The sequence below is a fragment of the Parasteatoda tepidariorum genome, chromosome 4 (assembly GCF_043381705.1).
Source record: "Parasteatoda tepidariorum isolate YZ-2023 chromosome 4, CAS_Ptep_4.0, whole genome shotgun sequence".
Classification (NCBI taxonomy): domain Eukaryota; kingdom Metazoa; phylum Arthropoda; class Arachnida; order Araneae; family Theridiidae; genus Parasteatoda; species Parasteatoda tepidariorum.
Window position 1 is genome coordinate 18,690,837 of NC_092207.1, and position 18,806 is coordinate 18,709,642.

At 27.8% G+C, this 18,806-nt stretch overlaps 1 protein-coding gene across 2 annotated transcripts in view; it reads left to right on the top strand.

Annotated features, from left to right (window-relative positions):
* The first annotated feature begins 856 nt into the window (after positions 1 to 856).
* Positions 857 to 18,806, top strand: part of LOC107444193 (phosphoenolpyruvate carboxykinase, cytosolic [GTP]) — a 33,923-nt gene continuing 15,973 nt past the window's right edge. The window contains exons 1-4 of one of the 2 annotated variants that reach the window (XM_071179478.1): positions 1,008 to 1,212; positions 11,801 to 11,912; positions 14,672 to 14,935; positions 16,740 to 16,924. In XM_071179478.1, coding sequence (XP_071035579.1) covers positions 11,875 to 11,912; positions 14,672 to 14,935; positions 16,740 to 16,924 — 487 coding nt within the window. In that variant the 5' untranslated portion in view covers positions 1,008 to 1,212; positions 11,801 to 11,874. Of the gene's footprint in view, positions 1,213 to 11,800; positions 11,913 to 14,671; positions 14,936 to 16,739; positions 16,925 to 18,806 lie in introns of both variants that reach the window. The other variant, XM_043052839.2, reaches the window with a different exon arrangement.

Sequence of the window (18,806 nt, forward strand, 5' to 3'; positions counted from 1 at the left end):
ACCATTTGAAAACACCGATATAATTTGAAAGAATGTAAAAAAATAAATAAGCCAAAAGTAAAATTTCACATATTTATAAGGAGTAAGTCAAGAGGTAGTTGAATTTCGAAGTTTTTTTCGCATGTTCCGGAAATTTGCATAACAATTTCATTTTTTGAACACACCTAGTTTCTAGCTACACCTGTCAAACATTTAGCATCGAGGGTTCTATGTTCGTGTCTTGAATTCCAATGTGGTATTTCTTTTTAAGTTTAGATTATACATCACGATTAAAATGTAACTTGATTCCTAAAATTTACTTTTATCTAAAAAAACCTATCAAAATTTTAATATGAACGAAATGTCAAGTCTCCTCCTGCAATAGAATTGACAATATCAAGTGCTAAAGAACTTAGTAAGTATGTAAGTGTGCGGTTTAATTGGATTCTGTGAATAAGTGCTTTAGAAAAGAAAAATTACTCAAGTTTTTGAGGTATCAACAGAAATTTCGTGTCAAATTAATATGACTTTTGTTTTTCCAAAAATTGAAAATTTTGATTTGAAACACCTTTAGCAAAATATTGTACGCAAAATGTAATGGGAATTCGTATGCGCATATCTATTCGTACGCCACTAATTTTTACCCAATATTTCTTTTTGTTTAGTTTCAGATTCATAAGATTCTTTGACAAGTAGTAAAAAGAAGCAAAGTTTACAGTTGCGTAAAAAGGGATAAGAATCGTTTCGGAAATTATTAATCTATGCAATATAATTTATCTGTGTTTTGCAATGCTGCGTCAAGAATACGTCACAAAAAATACGATAAGAAATACGTCACAATTTCCCAATACGCGTTTCTATTATTCGTTATTTTACCACTGGTTAAAGTACACCTTTTTTGATGATAAGATAGTCTAGATTTACTTAAAAAGTACTTTATCTAATACGATAAAACATTTTTAAATGTAAAAATTTTCTTCTTTCTAAACGCGCCTAGAAATGAAATGGACTGTGACACGTTCTAAAACATCTCAACTCTGCTATATTCCGGTTATTTCGTCCTCCAGCTTGTCTGGTTTTTTGAACCTTGTTAGTTTTGAGTTAGTCTTGAAGTTAGCTAGTACCGTAATTTGAATGTCTTCGTTATAGTTATTTCATCTCATCTTTTTCTGTCCTCTGTCTTAAGTTATTTTATTCATTCAATATGCCAAAAATTTTTCTGAAAGTGAGCCGGTATGTTTTTATTTATTATTTACGACAAGTTATTATTTTTTTTGCAAACTATTATCATGCATTGAATTGTGTGCATTGTTTTATGTTGTTATAGAAGATTAGCATGAAATTTATTGCATATTAATAACTGTCTGACATTTAATGTTTTATATTTGAAGAGCATAAATGTTTAATTGTATTTAACCTGCTTTGTTTTGGGTATCGAAATATTGGCTTGACTGATTTGGTCTTGCTGAGCTGCTCTTTAATAATCGAATAATTGTCATTAATTCATACTAATTTCCGAAGTTCTTTTATAAGTCATACTATTATTGGAATTTTATGTCATTTAGGTAATAAGTATTGTTGAAGACTCTTGAAAAGACAGTTATTCTAATCCCTCCAAATGAAACAAATTTTAAACCTTTTTAATAGAATTACTTATTCAATAGTTTATTGATTCAATGATTCTTGCTTCAATGATTCTTGCTTGATAAGTTTAGTTTGTGTTAGGTTGAGATAGTTTACTGTTCTGGAACAGTTAAATGAGAATATACCCAAGTAATAATATTTGGTTTAATTTATAATTTATTTTAAAAGGTTTAATTTTCCCCATTTTTTTCTCCTATTTTTGGATCACATAACTTCCAGTCTTCAAACTCACAATAGGACTTCTAAAGGCGCCTGAAAATTTTGTCATAATTAGTATCGCATTTTATAATTAGAATGAAGATAAGAAATAGAGCTATTTGTATTCATACACAATTTGTATTAGTTATCAAATCTTTTTGAAGCTTATATTTTGAATTCGTTAAATTCTTGATTAAACTAACAATTTAATAACAATTCTTTTCATATGAATATGTCTTTTGTTTGAACAATCGGAAAATTGTCCAACAAAGATTAGCACCAAAATGTATCATTTTTAAAATCACCATTATTTAGTAAAGAACTAGGCTTAAATTATTTACCTTCATATAAAGTTGGAATGACCTTTGTGTGGAAACAAATTAAATTAATTCATTTTTTGGAAGCTATAATCACAAAGTTTTAAAATTTGCTAGCAATTTTTAATAATTATTATTTTTTATAGTGTGTGAAGACTAAATTTTCTTTCATTGCAATAGCATAGTAGTGAGTTTTGGTGCAGGCGTGCTATTCAAATAGATTTTAATGGTAAATTGTATCTTCATAGATTTTAATTTTCAAATAGTCATCATGCATCATGTTAACTGTCAATCAGTTTTGAAATAGTAATTTTTTTTCTAATAAATTTTGACAATCACATTATTCCTAAATTCTAGCATTACTGAATTCATGATAAAAAGTAACACTATTTAATCTACACAGGGCTGATTGTGCTCCGGAAAAAATCCGGATTTCCGGATTTTTCGCTAACAGTGATCCGGAAGTTTCCGGAGATCGAAGGTGACGTTTCAAAAAATCATTGATCGCTGAAGTTCCCGGAAATCAAATTTTCAAAAGTGGAACTTAAAAACACAGTTTATTTTATTTGTTTGAAAGGGAGAGTCAGAGAGATACTTTATAAGCTTATATTCATGATTAATATTCATTTTNTTTTTCTAATAAATTTTGACAATCATATTATTTCTAAATTCTAGCATTACTGAATTCATGATAAAAAGTAACACTATTTAATCTACATTTATTGTGAAATTTTGGAAACGATGGCCTTTTCCATATATTAGTCAAAATTGCTATATAAAATTTATTACTTTTAAGAAGAAATACAACAGCTTTAAATAACTACATATATCTGACTGTATTTAGTTATTTGCTTTTGTATTTTTTTCAACTGTTCTTTCGCTTCAATTCTTTCTTTACTACTCTTTTTTTTAAATTTGTAATCAATAAAAATGAAGATGCAGAGTATAACAGTTTTAGTTATACCTATCAGTTCAATTAATGCTATCATAATTCTTTTTTATCTTTATTGTGCTTTTGTCGAAGAAAATAGTTAACTCTGTAAGTCATGAAAAATTTATGGAAAGGCATGAAATTTCATGGATTTGAAAATCTGAAATGTAGCAGATATCCATGTAATGTAATTTAAATTAAATTTATCGAAAACAATTTCCTTCTACTCTAATCAATTTCTGAAGAGCAATAAAAATATTAGATATCTACATTATATTTACATTTTCATCTACTTATTTATGCCTGATATTCTCAAATGAAAAGAGAGTATTTGCATACAATTATAAATCTTGCCTTTTTATATTTTGAAACTATTTTATTTGGTAATGATCAAACAAATCTGATAAGGTAAAAACATTATGTTTTGCTTCATATTTTAACATAGAAAAGTATAAAACAAGAACAAAATATTGCATAAAACTCTAAATTTGCTCAAATTTTGAGTATTGAGTACTCATTGGATTATTCAAATGTATACAGATGTTTCATTCAAAAGTTTCTTACTTGATTATGTAAGTTAATTTTTTTATTTCATTCATCCACCCCTACTCACTATTTTTTACGGAATGTTTTGCACAGCACGTCTTGAATAAGTGTGTAAAATTTAATGAACAAAGGTAGGACTATTTCAATCAGCTTTTCATACTTTGTGATCGCTATAACATTTCAAAAATACCTGTCCCTGATTCTATGTTCAAAAATAGGAATTTTTTTTTTCAATCCGTTTTTTAAATTTTGTAGTCTAGATAGCAAAAGATTTCTGCTTACGTGGACTTAACATCATTGATTAAAATAAAATAAAAACTATTTAAAATATATTGTACAATTTATTGTAATAAAAATTACATTAATTTCCAATACACCTAACATATTACCAAAAAAGTTTGATCGCTGAAACTTGAAAATCACTGAAACTTAATGAATCAACAAAACTTAAAAATAAAAATTTGTGTGATAAATGTTTTAAAAATGTCTTAAAAATAAAGTCAAAACTTAACGCTTTTAAAAAATCTCTATATTTTCATTGGATATAAGAGAAAAAAACTGAATGCAATTATGATTTTTACTATGTTGATATTTCAGAAATTTTAAAAATATTACTTTTTAAAGAAAAACAGTAAGAAAGCAAAAATAAACTAAAATAAAAGTTTAATTACTGAACTTTAAACCGGGAAAAAAAATATGTTGAATTTTTATTTTTAAAAAAATTATCAAATATTTAAGATTTTAATTAATTGATAGAATAGGTAACAAACAAAATTATAATTTCTAATTTTATTCAAATTTGGCTCAATTAATATTAATCAATGTGTGCAGAGAGTTTTTTAATTGAGATTTTGTGTAAGCAGAAAGTTTTTAATTTTCTCTAAGTCTGTTTATAATCAGGGGAAATTAATTTGAATCAGCGTTATTTAATTCATTATTTAAAGATCCATCTAAATTTATATCTCGCATTAATTTTTATGAGCTACGGTGTAAGGCCTTTTTGTCTCTTTTATAGCTATTTATATGCCACTTGTCAATCTAACTCTTATTGGAAGACCTTAATGACAGCGATATGCTTTAAAAAAAATGTACAAGGTTATAAATGTAGATGCAAATATCTGGTTAAGTGTGTAATTTATAGTTGATTTTTTTTATTTTACTAAAACTTATGAAAAACGGCGAAACTTAGCTATATTTTTCTTTTTAAGGAACCTAAGAAAATCGAATGATTTAAATACGGCTCAATATTATCCTAATAAACACTTCAAATTGAAAGATGAAAAGGTCATTTCCCTAAATTAAATTCGTTACTAAACCCTGAATTTTAACTTAATTATCAAGTTATATCTGAACAATCAAATTGATTAATTTAACTTTATAATCAAAGACTGCAAAGATTAAATGTGATTTTTATCTTAGCAGTGTTTGAGTTGAGCATCAAGGAGAAGTTAATACTGATAACTATCATTTCTCACTTCAAGTAAAATAAAGTGCGTATTCTAATTTCTCAATATATATTCTAGTTTTCGAAGTGGCACTAAAATTTTCACTACTCGTGTTGAAAGAACAGAAAAGAAAAAAAAGATATATTAACGGGCTTAAAGTTTCCGAAGTAATCTATCAGAAATACCGATTATTAGTAATTCTCTATAGAAAGTATTAGGTAACACTAAACAACGTCACTGATTCCAATCATTAAAGAGATTAAGCCAAATCTACATTGTTTTCAACCTTAAATTTGTTACTTAATCCTGATATTTAATATAGTCATAATTGAGTCATCAAAAAATAGTTTGTTTAGAATGTTTTTTTATTTCTTTGCGTCACAAGTCATCTGATAATTTTTTTTCTCCTCGCTATCTACCCTTGAGACTTGAGTTTTTGTTGTTGGTAGGTCTTGTAAAAAAATAAAAAGACAATGATTTTCGAAGTTTCATAATATTCTACTCTTATCAGTTTAGAGTAAACAGAAACCATTTCGCTTTATCTCTAAAATGTTCTACAAATGCTACACTTTATTATTTGACAATTTCTTCGTCTAGCTGTTATTTGAATGTCTTAATTTTATAGAAATTGAAAATTAGTTATATGAATTTATTTTAGTTGAATTAATTTTAAAGAATTGGGATTGGAAATTCTCGTTTCTTATTTATGATGCTCCATCCTACACTAATAATTTATAAGTTTCTAAATTTCTGTCTGTAATGCGGCTTTTTAAAAGCTAATGAAATGGTAGATGCATATAACATCACAAGTTTAGTTTAATTACTTAGCCTATACCCTGTCAAATAAGACACTTAACTATTTTTTTTTATTTTTATATATAATATGAGTGAAAATAGTTTTATTTGAATATGAATAGTGTTGCGCGAAAATTATTTTAAAGTATTACAAATTCAATAGCAAGTATCATATAAAAATATTCTGACAAAATATTTCGTTCCTCCATGTATTCTGGTTATAACAAAACAAGAATATATTAAGTTTTAGTGCTTTCCTTTTCCAAATTAAGTCTTCCTGTTAAACTTCAAATTTCGTTCTATATAAGTCTGCAAATACTTTTTTTCAATATTGACATAAATGGTTTTTATTTTTTAATGATTTTTACTTATTTTCTTATTAAAAAAACATTAAAATTTTACCAAAATTTTGTTTTTTTATTTCACCCTAATCCAACCTCTAGAATTAATCGAGCTGTGGCTTGCAATCATTTTTTTAGACTGATAAAATTTCTAAGCTTGGAACAAATTATTGTGCCAATAATTTTTCTGCACCCAGGGCAACTTTTGAAAAAAACTAAAGGTTCTCTAGTCTCCCTATCGGACCTTTTTAAAGAACTCCTGCTATTGGTCAAATTTTTCTTCTTTTTTTTCTTCCATTTATTCTTTAGTGCTGTGCAAAAAGATTCTCTTCTTCGCTGACTCGAAGTCAAAAGTTTATATTGAATTAAACTAAATTTCGGTATTCAGAAAGACATTCGTAAGATAATATATGATGAGATATTTCAAAAATAATCTAGATCACCTTTTGTTCTCTTCAAGAGTGCGTTTTTATGAACAAAAAGCGCTGTCAATCAGCAATAAATGTCTGCAAAATCATATTTTGACTCGTGTAAGAGTGCCATTTTATTTACTTTCTCCATTGATGTGACTGAGTTCTCTAATTTTTCCGAAGGTCGTAATGATTTTTTTTTTAAAAGGAAAAGAAGAAAAAATAAATTATTGATACGGTGCCAAGATTTTGTTCCGAGCGTGACCGACCGATTTATCTTCACTGAACATTGAAGTCCTTTAAAAGATGTCTATTATTAAGTGGGTGTGACATTTTTGCGAGTTGAAAGTGATTTAATTCAAAGCACCCCCTTATCCAAGAGAAAAGACCAGAAACTATTTGCAACATTTCGATTGTGAAGTTAAAAATTATTAAAATAGTTCAGCTTGAAAAAAAAAAATCTTTTGTGTTAATGTTTTAATTTTTTTGTCTTTATTGTTAATTTTTTACCTTTTATGTTAATGTTCGTTAAGGATGGATTGATAGACATTTATAAAATCAGCGCATAATTATGGAAGTTATGTTTAATGAAGTGCAAAGTTTCGACTTAAATGTTTCACAGAAAAATTTTATGAATACAATTTCCTTTTTTATTATTACTAATTGATAATTTGGAATATTTTTCGTGCAATTTTATTCAATCAAATTCTATACATGATAGACATTTATAAAATCAAAGCATAATTATGGAAGTTATGTTAAATGAAGTGTAAAGTTTCGACTTCCTCCATATTTCTGAGAAAAATTCTATGAATGCCATTTCCTTTTTTATTATTACTAATTGATAATTTGGAATATTTTGTATTGTAATTTTATTCAAATTCCATAGAACCTAATTACCAAATTCTATAAAGTTTGAAAATTTTTAATTTGTAGACTGTAAATATTTTTTTAAACGCTTTTAAAGTTCAAAACTTAGGGAGATCTTTCACGTCCTTTAACATTTGGTGATTAGGCTCAAGATAGCGTATTTAAATGAACACAATGACTAGATTAGGAGTGTAGCGAAGGTAGATTCTATACTTTTTATCTAACCGTAATTTTTTTTGTTATTTAAAGTTGGTTAAAAAATTAGTGTTCTCTGTGTAGGCTCATTTCTTGTTGTGTATGTAATAATTTGATTTCGCTTTGAAGTAGAAGGGAATAATAATACTTTGAAGTAATTATAGTCTATGGTGCCACGCAAGATAAATAAATATATAAACTCTGCTATTTACCTATTGACAACACTATAATTATTATTCATTTTGTTAAGTTGTCTAAACTATTAATTTAAGTAGCGTTAAAATATTGGTTATACGTATTGTATTAAGATTCATTTTGTAATTAATCTGAAGTGAATGAATACGTTAAATATTTACTTAAAATTTATTTTTATTTTTATAGAAATAAAAACTTATTTACGAAGTAATTTAGATTTATATTTGATCCTTTCATAAATGGTTGTAGAAATTTTTAAAATAAACTGTTTTCTATCTCATCTCACGACAGAGGTGATTAATAATTTTAATATTTCTGCTGCCTACTAAGCTAAAATGTTCCAAATTCGCAATGGTGGATTATGTGATTTAATGGCTGCCAGACAGATTTAAAATTATTATTACATAGAGAACTACGAAAATATCGCAGACATCTCTTGAAAATAGTTAAAATTAAAATCAACGTATTTCCGGTGCGGGCAACTCCTAGATTATGGAATTTCAAACAAATGCAGTTTGAAAAAGAGTTAATAAATATGTAATTTTAAAAATGTTTAGAGTATTAACATTTTATCGTGCCCGCACTCAATCATTTGCCCCTGTAGCCCTGAATATAACACAAAATTGTTTCGTAATGTTAAATAATATATAAGGAAATTGTAGTTCATATAAATTATCCGTTTATTAATAGATAAGGAGATTGTAGTTCATATAAATTATCCGTAGATTAACGTAGAAGAAGAAATAACTCGTCTCTGTGTACAAGGGGCTTAACTCATATTTTTCTTCTCTTAGACGTAATGATTTCCGAGATGGATGAGTGATGCAATAATATTTCAATTAAACGTCAGCGTGGAACGTCTGATAATTTGTTGTATATGCATTAGATGGAATAAAACAGCTGCTCTAGTAAATTTTCACAAGTTTTCTCACTTTGGTTTTGACGCATTTCCTTCGCTAAACGTTAAACAATATCAGGGTCATCTCGGGTGTGTGAGGTGACGAAATTGAATTTGCGTCAAATGCCGCATGTAAATAATCTACTCTAATCAGCAGGTGGGAGTTTTATTACTAGGTCCGATATTACAGATTCAGTTTATCAATTTTTGTGTGCTTTACTGATCAGATAAGTAGAAACTTGGATTTTTATTTTTTTATTATTTTTTTTTGTGAAAGAGCAAAACAAATCTAAATATTTTTGCTGAAAGAAATATGTTTTGCAAATATTAATGACAGTTTAAGGAAGGTTGGTGGAGTGAGCTTATAATCGAATTTTCACGAATTGAGTTCCAATCGTAGTGGTTTAAAAGATTTATTTAAATACGCTAATTAATGCAAACTATTTATTAAATTACGGAATCTGACCCAAAATGTTCTTCTTTGAATAAATATATTTTTTTCGACTGATTTGAATTCTTCGCCATCAAAATATGAAAGGCAGCCGCGATCTTAAGAATAGGATCCCAATAAGTTAGTTTGTCAGGAGCGGTCGAAGTTAAGTGCCCCTTTATGGAAATTTTACTTTTTGCGTATTTTCCGTATCCCTGTTGAATTTTTTTTAATCGAATATGAAAAATTTTTGCTCACGATTATATTATTAATGAACGACTTATTTAATAATAGTCTGAAAAATATTGAATTGTGAGGTCGACAAATTTTTACATCATTTTAAAATAAATAGCTTTAAGTTGCAAAATATAAATTTAAACGAAATTGGTTGTATAGTGTTTGAGAAATAAAATTTAAAAATTTTTTTTTATTTTGAAATTTCAAGAACTCGTTCAAATTTTATATTTTATTTAAAATGTTGAAAAAATTTGGATTTCTGACAATTCTACACTTTTTTGACCGTTATATATAAAAAAAATAATTACTAAAGATTGGACTGGATAATTAAATGTTACAGGCAAACACCTTTAAATTAGGGGTAAAGAAATATTTAACAGGTAAACAATGCCTTATCAGGGGTCTGTTTAGAACGGACCCTTCACAAAATATCTTTTCATAAAAACGGACCCTTCACAAAATATTTTAACTTAAAAACGGACCCTTCACAAAATATTTTAACTTAAAAACGGACCCTTCACAAAATGATTTTTCTTTTAATCGGACCCTTCACAAATTTGTTTATCTTCATTATTATTTTGTTAATCGAATAAACCCTTTCCAGGGCAGAAAACAAGAAAGATGGATGTAAACGAATTAAGTTTTGTCTTCGGCAGACGATTCTTCCATTATTCGTCCGAAATTAATATTCTGCGTTCAGCAGTATAGGCTAAATACCAAATATTTGTATGTTGCATCTCTAATTTAGAAGCAGCAATTGTTGTTTATTTTTTAAAATTTAATTTTTTTAATTATAATTTTACAGTGTTGAGCATAATCTTGTATGTCTTTACAATTTAAAAACTCCTTGAAAAAATTTTTTTTTTTGCAATAACGGACCCTATTTGCACAAATTCATAAAAGCGGACCCTGGTTGAAAGAATGTGAGTAATTTTTTCACAATTTCACGAAAAACGGACCTTTCACAAAATGTCTGGACAGACACCTTCTTATGCCTTTTTAATTTTATGCTGATGACAGCCAAATAATTCTGGACGAAATTGGGGCATACCATGTGACTTATCTGTCCAATGAGAGACTGTTATTTGATTTTTAAGTTTTTATAAACATAGAATATTATTACTCACTTCTGGCCTAGACCTTATTAAAAAAGCTGTCTATACTAATCCTTGAAATTGTAATGCCTTGCTTTTATGACTACTTGAATTTTGTCTTTAGTTTTGCGTGTGAACCATGTTCCGAGGCATTTGCATTCGATGGAAATCCTGTTTTCGTAGACAACACATTAGTGAATTTAACCTTTTTATTTTTGTTTTAAACTTAATTATCTGTGTTAAAAAACTTACCGAAATTAAAAATAAGTAAAGAAACACGCAGTCTTTTTCTAGTCTCGCCTATTCGTGACGTCAATTAGTCTCATTTGTTGTCTCGCAAAAAATGATCAAAAGTAGATTTTTCTTTTTTAGAATTCTTAAGTTTATATTTTATATTTAAAAGAAATTAAAAATCGTGAAAGTAGTTATTAAAGGAAATAGCCGAAAATCTTCGTTTGAGTTAACGAAAGTGCATTGTGAGTTTAATAATGTAAATTAAAATAATAAAATGTATCTATATTTATACTAGAAATATTTAAGTTAAAAAATAGATAAACTATTACAATGTAAAAAATAATCAACATTAAAATATAAAATTACACGAAGTTGATAGTTGTTTGATGTGAAGGAAAAAATATGAAAATTCAAACTTGATCAAATCGTTAATTATCATTTGGCTGTGAGTGAATAAAGAATATAATTAGGTATAAAATTGTTCAAAAAGCCAACGAAATGCCTGTTTTTGTAAGCTTTTGTGTCAGGGAGGGAAAAAGTTCACACAGTTTGAATGCCTTTAACTCATAATTATAACTGCAAACACTATTTTTCAAAAAATAATAGATCAGACTTATAAAAAGCAAATATTTAAAAATGAAACTTTTTTAAAATTAACTAAAGGTTTTTCACCTTGAGGAAATTTATTGAAAATTATTTTTCATGTTTACATATTTTCTTGGGCCTAACAATGCAGTAATAGTGTAACTTTGCAAATGTATAAGGCATTTAGTGAAAAAACAAATTTTTTCACTTTCAAGAAACTAGATTTCCTTTATATTGTAATTTAACTTAAATAAATCACGTAAGAGTGCCCTGGCTAAAGATGGATATAACTTAACCTAACTATTACATCATTCATAAAATATAGTTAATTTTTTGAAGTTTTATGTAAACGAGCCTTGAAAAAACATCCTATGTTTTAGTTAAAGCATGTTTTGGTGGTGTGACTGATTTTCCCCCTCTGTATTTCTTACTAACATATTCTTGTACCTCTTCAAGTACTCTCTCTTTTTCTGCTGTGTGTGATGTTTCTCTATCGTAATACTTCTCATTTGTGACCAGTGTCCAAAACTATGTTGGCGACGAGCTTGAAGGAATCGGCCCCCATTGAGTAAGACTCGTCAATAATCCCCCCACCCCCGCATGCCATATTGTCTCTTCACTTGCTACTCAGCTTTTTCTCACTCTTTATACTATGTTTTAAACTAATCACTTTCGTTTGCTAGCCAATTAAGTACGCACATGCTTTTAATTTATTATTTTTTGAATGATCTCTATCTCCCATTGCCGTTCCTTTCAAGCTATTCGTGAAATCTGTTAACCTTTTCTTATTCCTTAAACAGTTCGTTAATCCCTACTTAATTCCCTACTTAATTAAAAAAAATTTGGAAATTGTTTTTCGTCAGATGCATTAGAATTATGAAATGTTCGATTGCGATAATATTTAAAATAATTTTTTTTAAAATTTAATCGAAAAGTATTCAAACTACCGATCTGTAATATTTTTATCTTTAATGATCGACAGTTTGGTGTTAAAATATTGAAAGAAATTGGAAGTATGTACAGGGTTTTTGAAGAGACTGCCCTTAATATGTATTTTTATAATCCTAATCAAAAATTTATATTAAGTGTGCACATGAAGTGTCGCAAATTAATATTCTAACTGGGGAAGAAAAATTCGATTAAAATCTTAGAAACAAAGGCGTAGCGTCAGGGGGGGGGGGCACGCTTTTTGCTTTTAGAAAACTGTTCCTTTATTTTAAGTTTTATATATGTCTATATGCATTTATAAATAAATCTACATACATATAAAAAATTAATATGCATAGATATTAAAGTTAAAAAAAAAGTTTTCTGTAAACAAAAAGCGTGCCCCCTCCCCTCCACACTCTACACCTATGCTAACAAATCCTAGTATAAGAGGACCGAAGTAATAAACAACAAAACGTGTTTGATTGGGGGAGTTGATTAACAACACCCTAACTCCTTAAAATTTTAACAATTTTCCAATTAAAACTCCTTTGATGTTTATTACATTCGCTTTCCTCTATTGTAATTTGTCGTATTTTAAGTGTTTCTGATTTTTCCGGATTTATATAATGGTTAGACACTCTGTGTATATTTCTTTTAACTTTTGATAAGGATTCATAAAATATAAAGGGCTATCTTTATGCAACATCCTGTATAGTCAGTCACAAAAGTTAGTACTGTATTTTCGCTCTTTGACAGGAAAATTTTTATTTTAAATTGTTAATGTTTTGAAAGGCCAAGATCAATACTTTCAAAATTAGTATTCACTCCAAAATTCGTATAGGCATTGAAGTTCCCTTAGACAGTTACAGTCTTGGTCCTTTATTGAATAACTGGAACACTAAATGTCAGGTAATAGGCATTCAGAGCTAGAAAGCCTATATTTGACATTGCCTTAAGTTTTGTTTTGCGTAAGAACTATTATACTTAAGTTACTTGTTTTTGATTAAAACCTATTTTTAAAACTGCTGTTCAAATGACTACTGACTGTTATCAGTAAATTATATCACGTAACAATTTTTCATTTAAATGAATAATAATACTATGTCTGTAATCTTGGATCACAGCCTTACAAAATATTTTAATTTTGAAACTTAAGATTTTTCTTTTAAATTGTTAAGTGTGGAAGTGCTATTTTTGCAGGTGTTTACTAACTTTAGTGTGGCTAAAGGTTAACTATTGTTTAGAAGCCTACCACGTTTATAAATTTTTAAATTTTTTTTTTAAGTATTGAGGCAACATTATTAGAAAAAACAAGTTTAAGATTTTACGTTTTCTTCACCTATTAAGGGGATGTAGTTACTGTTTTTTATACATTTCTAAAAGATGCTTTTAAAATTCTATGCCAGAAGAGGTTAACAAATTTAAATTTCCTTCAAATGCATGACTCCCACTCTCTTAAAACTGTATTTTTTTAGGTGACCCCCCCTACTTTTTAATTATCTAAGTTTGCTTTTTAAATCATAAAGTTTTTTTTTTTCCTTTAAATTTTTTAGTGCATGAATAATAGCGTGCAAATTGCTTTTTGAATCTTGTAGAAATGCAATTTTAAATCCAGTATCTATTGCTAGTTTCAACCAGCTGAAAAATTCCCAATAAATGTTACAAATTGTTCATCTGTGCTAATTAATTTGCTAATTCCTAAAATTCATACTTATTTGCTAATTAATTTTTAATGAATACTAATGAAAAATCTGTAGTTTTTTTTTTTAAAAATTCATTTATATGGTGTATTTATAGTTATTGTGTATGAAATACCAGTGCCATTTGTTGTTGCAAAGTAGTAATTTTTTCTTGATTAGTGTTTCCAGATATTTTAATAAAAGTTAATATTTTATAACTATGTTAAATGTTTTAAAAATAAATTGCTTTGCTTAAACGTAATATTGTTTATTTAGATAGTTTGCATTGCAATAAAAAATCTTTAAGAAATTTTTTAAGTGTGAAAAATATGCCATCTATGTTTACAAATTTTATAATTTAAAAAATGTATCTCTATAATTTAAAAAATGTATCTCTATAATTTAAAAAATGTATCACCTTTCAGCAAAATTTTTTGTTTCGAATTTTTTAAAATCTTTTTTTGAAAAATAAGAAGTTGCAAGTATTTTTTAAAAACTCTTTCAAAGAAAAGTAAATTTCATCGGACAGTCTGATACTTTTTTTTTCCTCACTGCTTCCTTTAATTAGTTTTCAAGAAGTGAGAGAAATTTCTTGTTAAAGTCAAGTTATGTTTCAGAACATTTTTTTAAAAATATCGAAATAGGATTATCTTTACTTTTTTTTCTCTAAAAATGTTAGTAATCATTTTAATATTTTAAAATTGTTTTTCCATTTTAGTTATGGCTCTTTACTGGTCAAAAATGTGCCACAATTATCACTTAAAAGCCAGGTTCTACAAAGTGGTATTAGGAACTTAAGTGTAGTCCATGGTGACCTAAGTAGGCTAAATGAAAGTGTTAGGAGTTACATTGAAGAAAAGGCTAGATTATGTCAACCAGACAATCTCCATATCTGTGATGGTAGTGAATCAGAGAATGATTATCTTCTAAATCTCATGATGAAACAGGGAATGGTGACACCTTTACCCAAATATGAAAACTGGTAAGTTTATGTTAACATAACACTGGTAGGTTTCAATTTCAGTAGAAATTTTTTCTTTTTGATAACAATTATAAAAATGAGCAGTTATGAAATCTAAATATTGTATGTTGAAATGTGATTGTTAAAAGATTTTTTAAATTTAAATTCTATTATAGTCTCGATCATTTTAATTAAACCTCTAGGAAATATATTGAAAATGAAGGAATGATTTTTAATTTTTGCATATTTTTTTTTAACCTAAACAAGTTAATTAATATTATTAATCGTTTATGTAAAATTGGTAGGTAGGTTTTAATTTCTATAGGTGCTTTTCTTTTTGATACCAATACAAGAGCCGCTGTGACTCAGGAGATAGGGCGTTCACCTCCCAATGAAGTGCCCAGGTTTGAATCCCAGCAGTGGCTGGTTGAAACAAATTCTGCGCCTGGCTCACACCGACCACAGTGCTGGTGTAAAATATCCTCAGTGGTAAACTGATCATGGGTCAGAATCTCTTGTCAAATTTTGATCTAACAGTGGGAGATTTTCGTGGTTTCCTCTGCATGTAACGCAAATGCTGGTAAGTCTCTCTGAAGGCTAGTTTTCCCAAATGCTTGATCCAGAAGTTCCGTTGTCTTCTGGGCTGGGTTCAAAATTACAAGGATGCAGGGTTTTACGTTGATAGTCTTAAACTCAGAATGGGATCGGCTGCTCAACACTAGTCATAAAATAAAACATTACAAATGTGAAGTTGCCCAAATTATTGAACCTAAATTGTGTACGTTAGTACGTTGTTATTTAATAATTTTTATATTTTAATTCTGTTACAGTCTCGAGCCTTCTAATTAAATTTTATAGTTATATTCAGGTTCCTATAAAGTTATGAACTAAACCTCTTAAGTATTATGTATTGTACATGAAGTTGATTTTGATAGTTTTTAATTTGTTACTTTTTTTAACTTTTTAAATTTCAAATTCTAAATGAAAGTCTGTATGTTTGTAGAAATTTACCATCAGTGTAATTATTTAATTTTTAAAAATATGAATGCAGAAATTGTATAAATTGTATAATGAATTAAAATCATTTTGTAATGAAAATGCTGAATATATAACAAAGTAGTTTGCTGTTCTTTGTTTTTTATTTTGACCCTTTTATTTTATGCCTTAAATGGAGAAAAATGGGTAATTTTAATGTTTTGTAAAATCATTCTCTGATGTTACGGCTAAGGACGTAACACATAACCACTTACGAATATTGTTTACAATTCCACAAAACTAAATGTGCTCACCTTTGATTGAATCCTTCATCTTGTCCTGCAAAGTACTTATGTTTACGATTTTGTTTTATTTTATTACCATCATTGAACAGACAACCCAATTTTTTTGGGTTTACGACTACTAATTTTCAACTACATAGCTTTGTAATTTTGAACCCAATACAGAAGACAAGCAAACTCCTGGATCAAGTATTGGGATAAATTTGCCTTCATGTAGGACTTTTACATTACATGGAGAGGAATTACTCCATGTAACGCATTTGCATTACATGGAGAGGAGGATCTCTAAAGCCGTAATCTATAGCACACATCAATGGTATGAGGGGCATTCTTAAATATCATATTGTTATGAATTCATTTGCAGTTTTCTTTATGATTTTTCCTTTTCTTGCTTTCTGAATTTTAAAAAAGGTAAATAAGTCCTTTTTAAGATTTTTATTTTATTTTTAGAAAAAAACATAAAGGAGCAATGTTTTCAAATGTTACAATAATTATTTTACCGAAGATCACATTTGTTTTATATTCATGTGTCTTTTTATTTTGAATAGCTGGCTTGCTCGCACTGATCCAGCAGATGTTGCTAGAGTTGAGAGCTTAACATTTATGTCCACCCCCAATAAGAGTGACACTGTCCCCACTCCAAAAGAAGGAATCAAAGGAACTTTAGGTAACTGGCTATCGCCTTCAGATATGGAGAAAGCATTCGGTGAAAGGTTTCCCGGTTGCATGAAAGGTAAATACACGAATTTTTAAATGAAATGAAATGTATGCACTGTATGCATGCTTTACAGAACACATTTCTATTCTGTTCTTGCTTTTTTTCTACAAAACTTTCTAAAACTCATAAATCTATTGTGCTCTTCACATATTCTTCCATGACACACTTGTAGTAATTTGTTTCTATTTACTGGCACTTTCTGTAAGATGAATAGCTTTCAATATTGGTTAGGTATTTGTGTTTTTATGTTTGATTTGGAGGCGTCATCTTTACTATGGTCAAAATTGCTTCATAATCATATTTGTTTATTGGTGTTAAACAGATTATAATACCAAAATTAAAAACTATTCAGTTATAAGATCTTGACATTTGTTATTGCATTGACAAATATTTGGTTTTAAAAATTGAGTTCCTGGTTTTGTTGATGAAACTTAATCATTTTGCTTAATCATTTAATTGAAGCTACATCCACAAACTTGTTTTTTAAATAATTATTTAATTTCTAGTTACTATCAGAACTCATTTCTTTCAAGTACATTTAATTCAAATCAGCATTTTTTAAATATCTATTTTGTATTCATCATTTTAAATGCATGTTCTGGACTGTACACATATTTACACAAAATTTATTATAAAAGTGAATATAGCTTATTCATAGTAATTTAAGCAATGAATTGAACATAGCTATTCAAATTTTTAATTTAAGACAATATTTTTAATAAAATATTGTGTAATAAGGTAATATGGAAACACTACTTCTGGGTCCAAACTTTAAATTTTGAATAATGATCTAAATAAAAAGCAAAACAGCAAAGAAGCAAAGCAATAACGACAAAGATATGTTAAAAAGTTCAGGTAATTACTGACAGATAAAGGATAAGTAAACAATTTAAAGATAGGTAAGCAATTTAAAGATAAATACAGTAATAAGTTTTATCTTATACTGATTATATACAAAGATATATTGATCACCTTTGTTTATTAAAGATGCTATCATGTTATTAAGTTTAAAATTTCCTAAAATACCTGGAAAAATCCAGGAATTTTAATTTGGAATTCAGTAGGAACCCTGTTAAATTTTCTTTATGTGCACTGTTGGTAAAAATATTTGGAGTTACTATTGTGTTATCTTGGAAAGCGCGATTTACATTTGCATACTTTATAAGTAAAAAATTTTAGCATATTTTAAAATTTCTTAATCAAAGCATTTTAAAATGGTGTACTTTGTATACATACAAAACTTGTACCAATTACAGTAAGCAAAAGAAAAATTAAAGCTTATTCCTTTCTGAATAACAGCGATTTCGAAAGTGTTAAATTTTTGATGTTGATAATAGATTTTGATCAATACTCTGATAGCTGAAACAATCAGAAAAATGCGCATTTTCTGGATAGCTTAATCTATTAACCTTGGAATACACTTTTGTTCAACTCGTTCCACAACTCTGACTTTTCGTTCATATTTTTAAGTTGCCCACATCTCAAGCGAATTTCTATGAGGGAAAATGTCATCAGGCCCATTGTACTAGTAAATATTGTATGATGAAAGATTTTGTCAACAGGTTAAACTTGATTGGCCTATTGAACTAAAAAAATATATGCATTTAAATGGTAATGTTAGTTTGGGAAAAAAAATCCAATGTATTAAAAAAAAAAATTATTCAGAAATGAACCAAGTTTAAATAAAAAAATTTTGCTTGGTATAAATTTATATAGATTTCAAATACAGTGGAGCATCGTTTATACGACGATCACTTATACGACGTTTACATTTATACGACGTTTTAGTGTGGTCCCAAATCATTCCTATTCATTTTAATGTAAAAATATATCGTTTATACGACGCACAGAATCGGTTATATAGTATACTTTAANTATTTAAGAAATGCCAAATTTT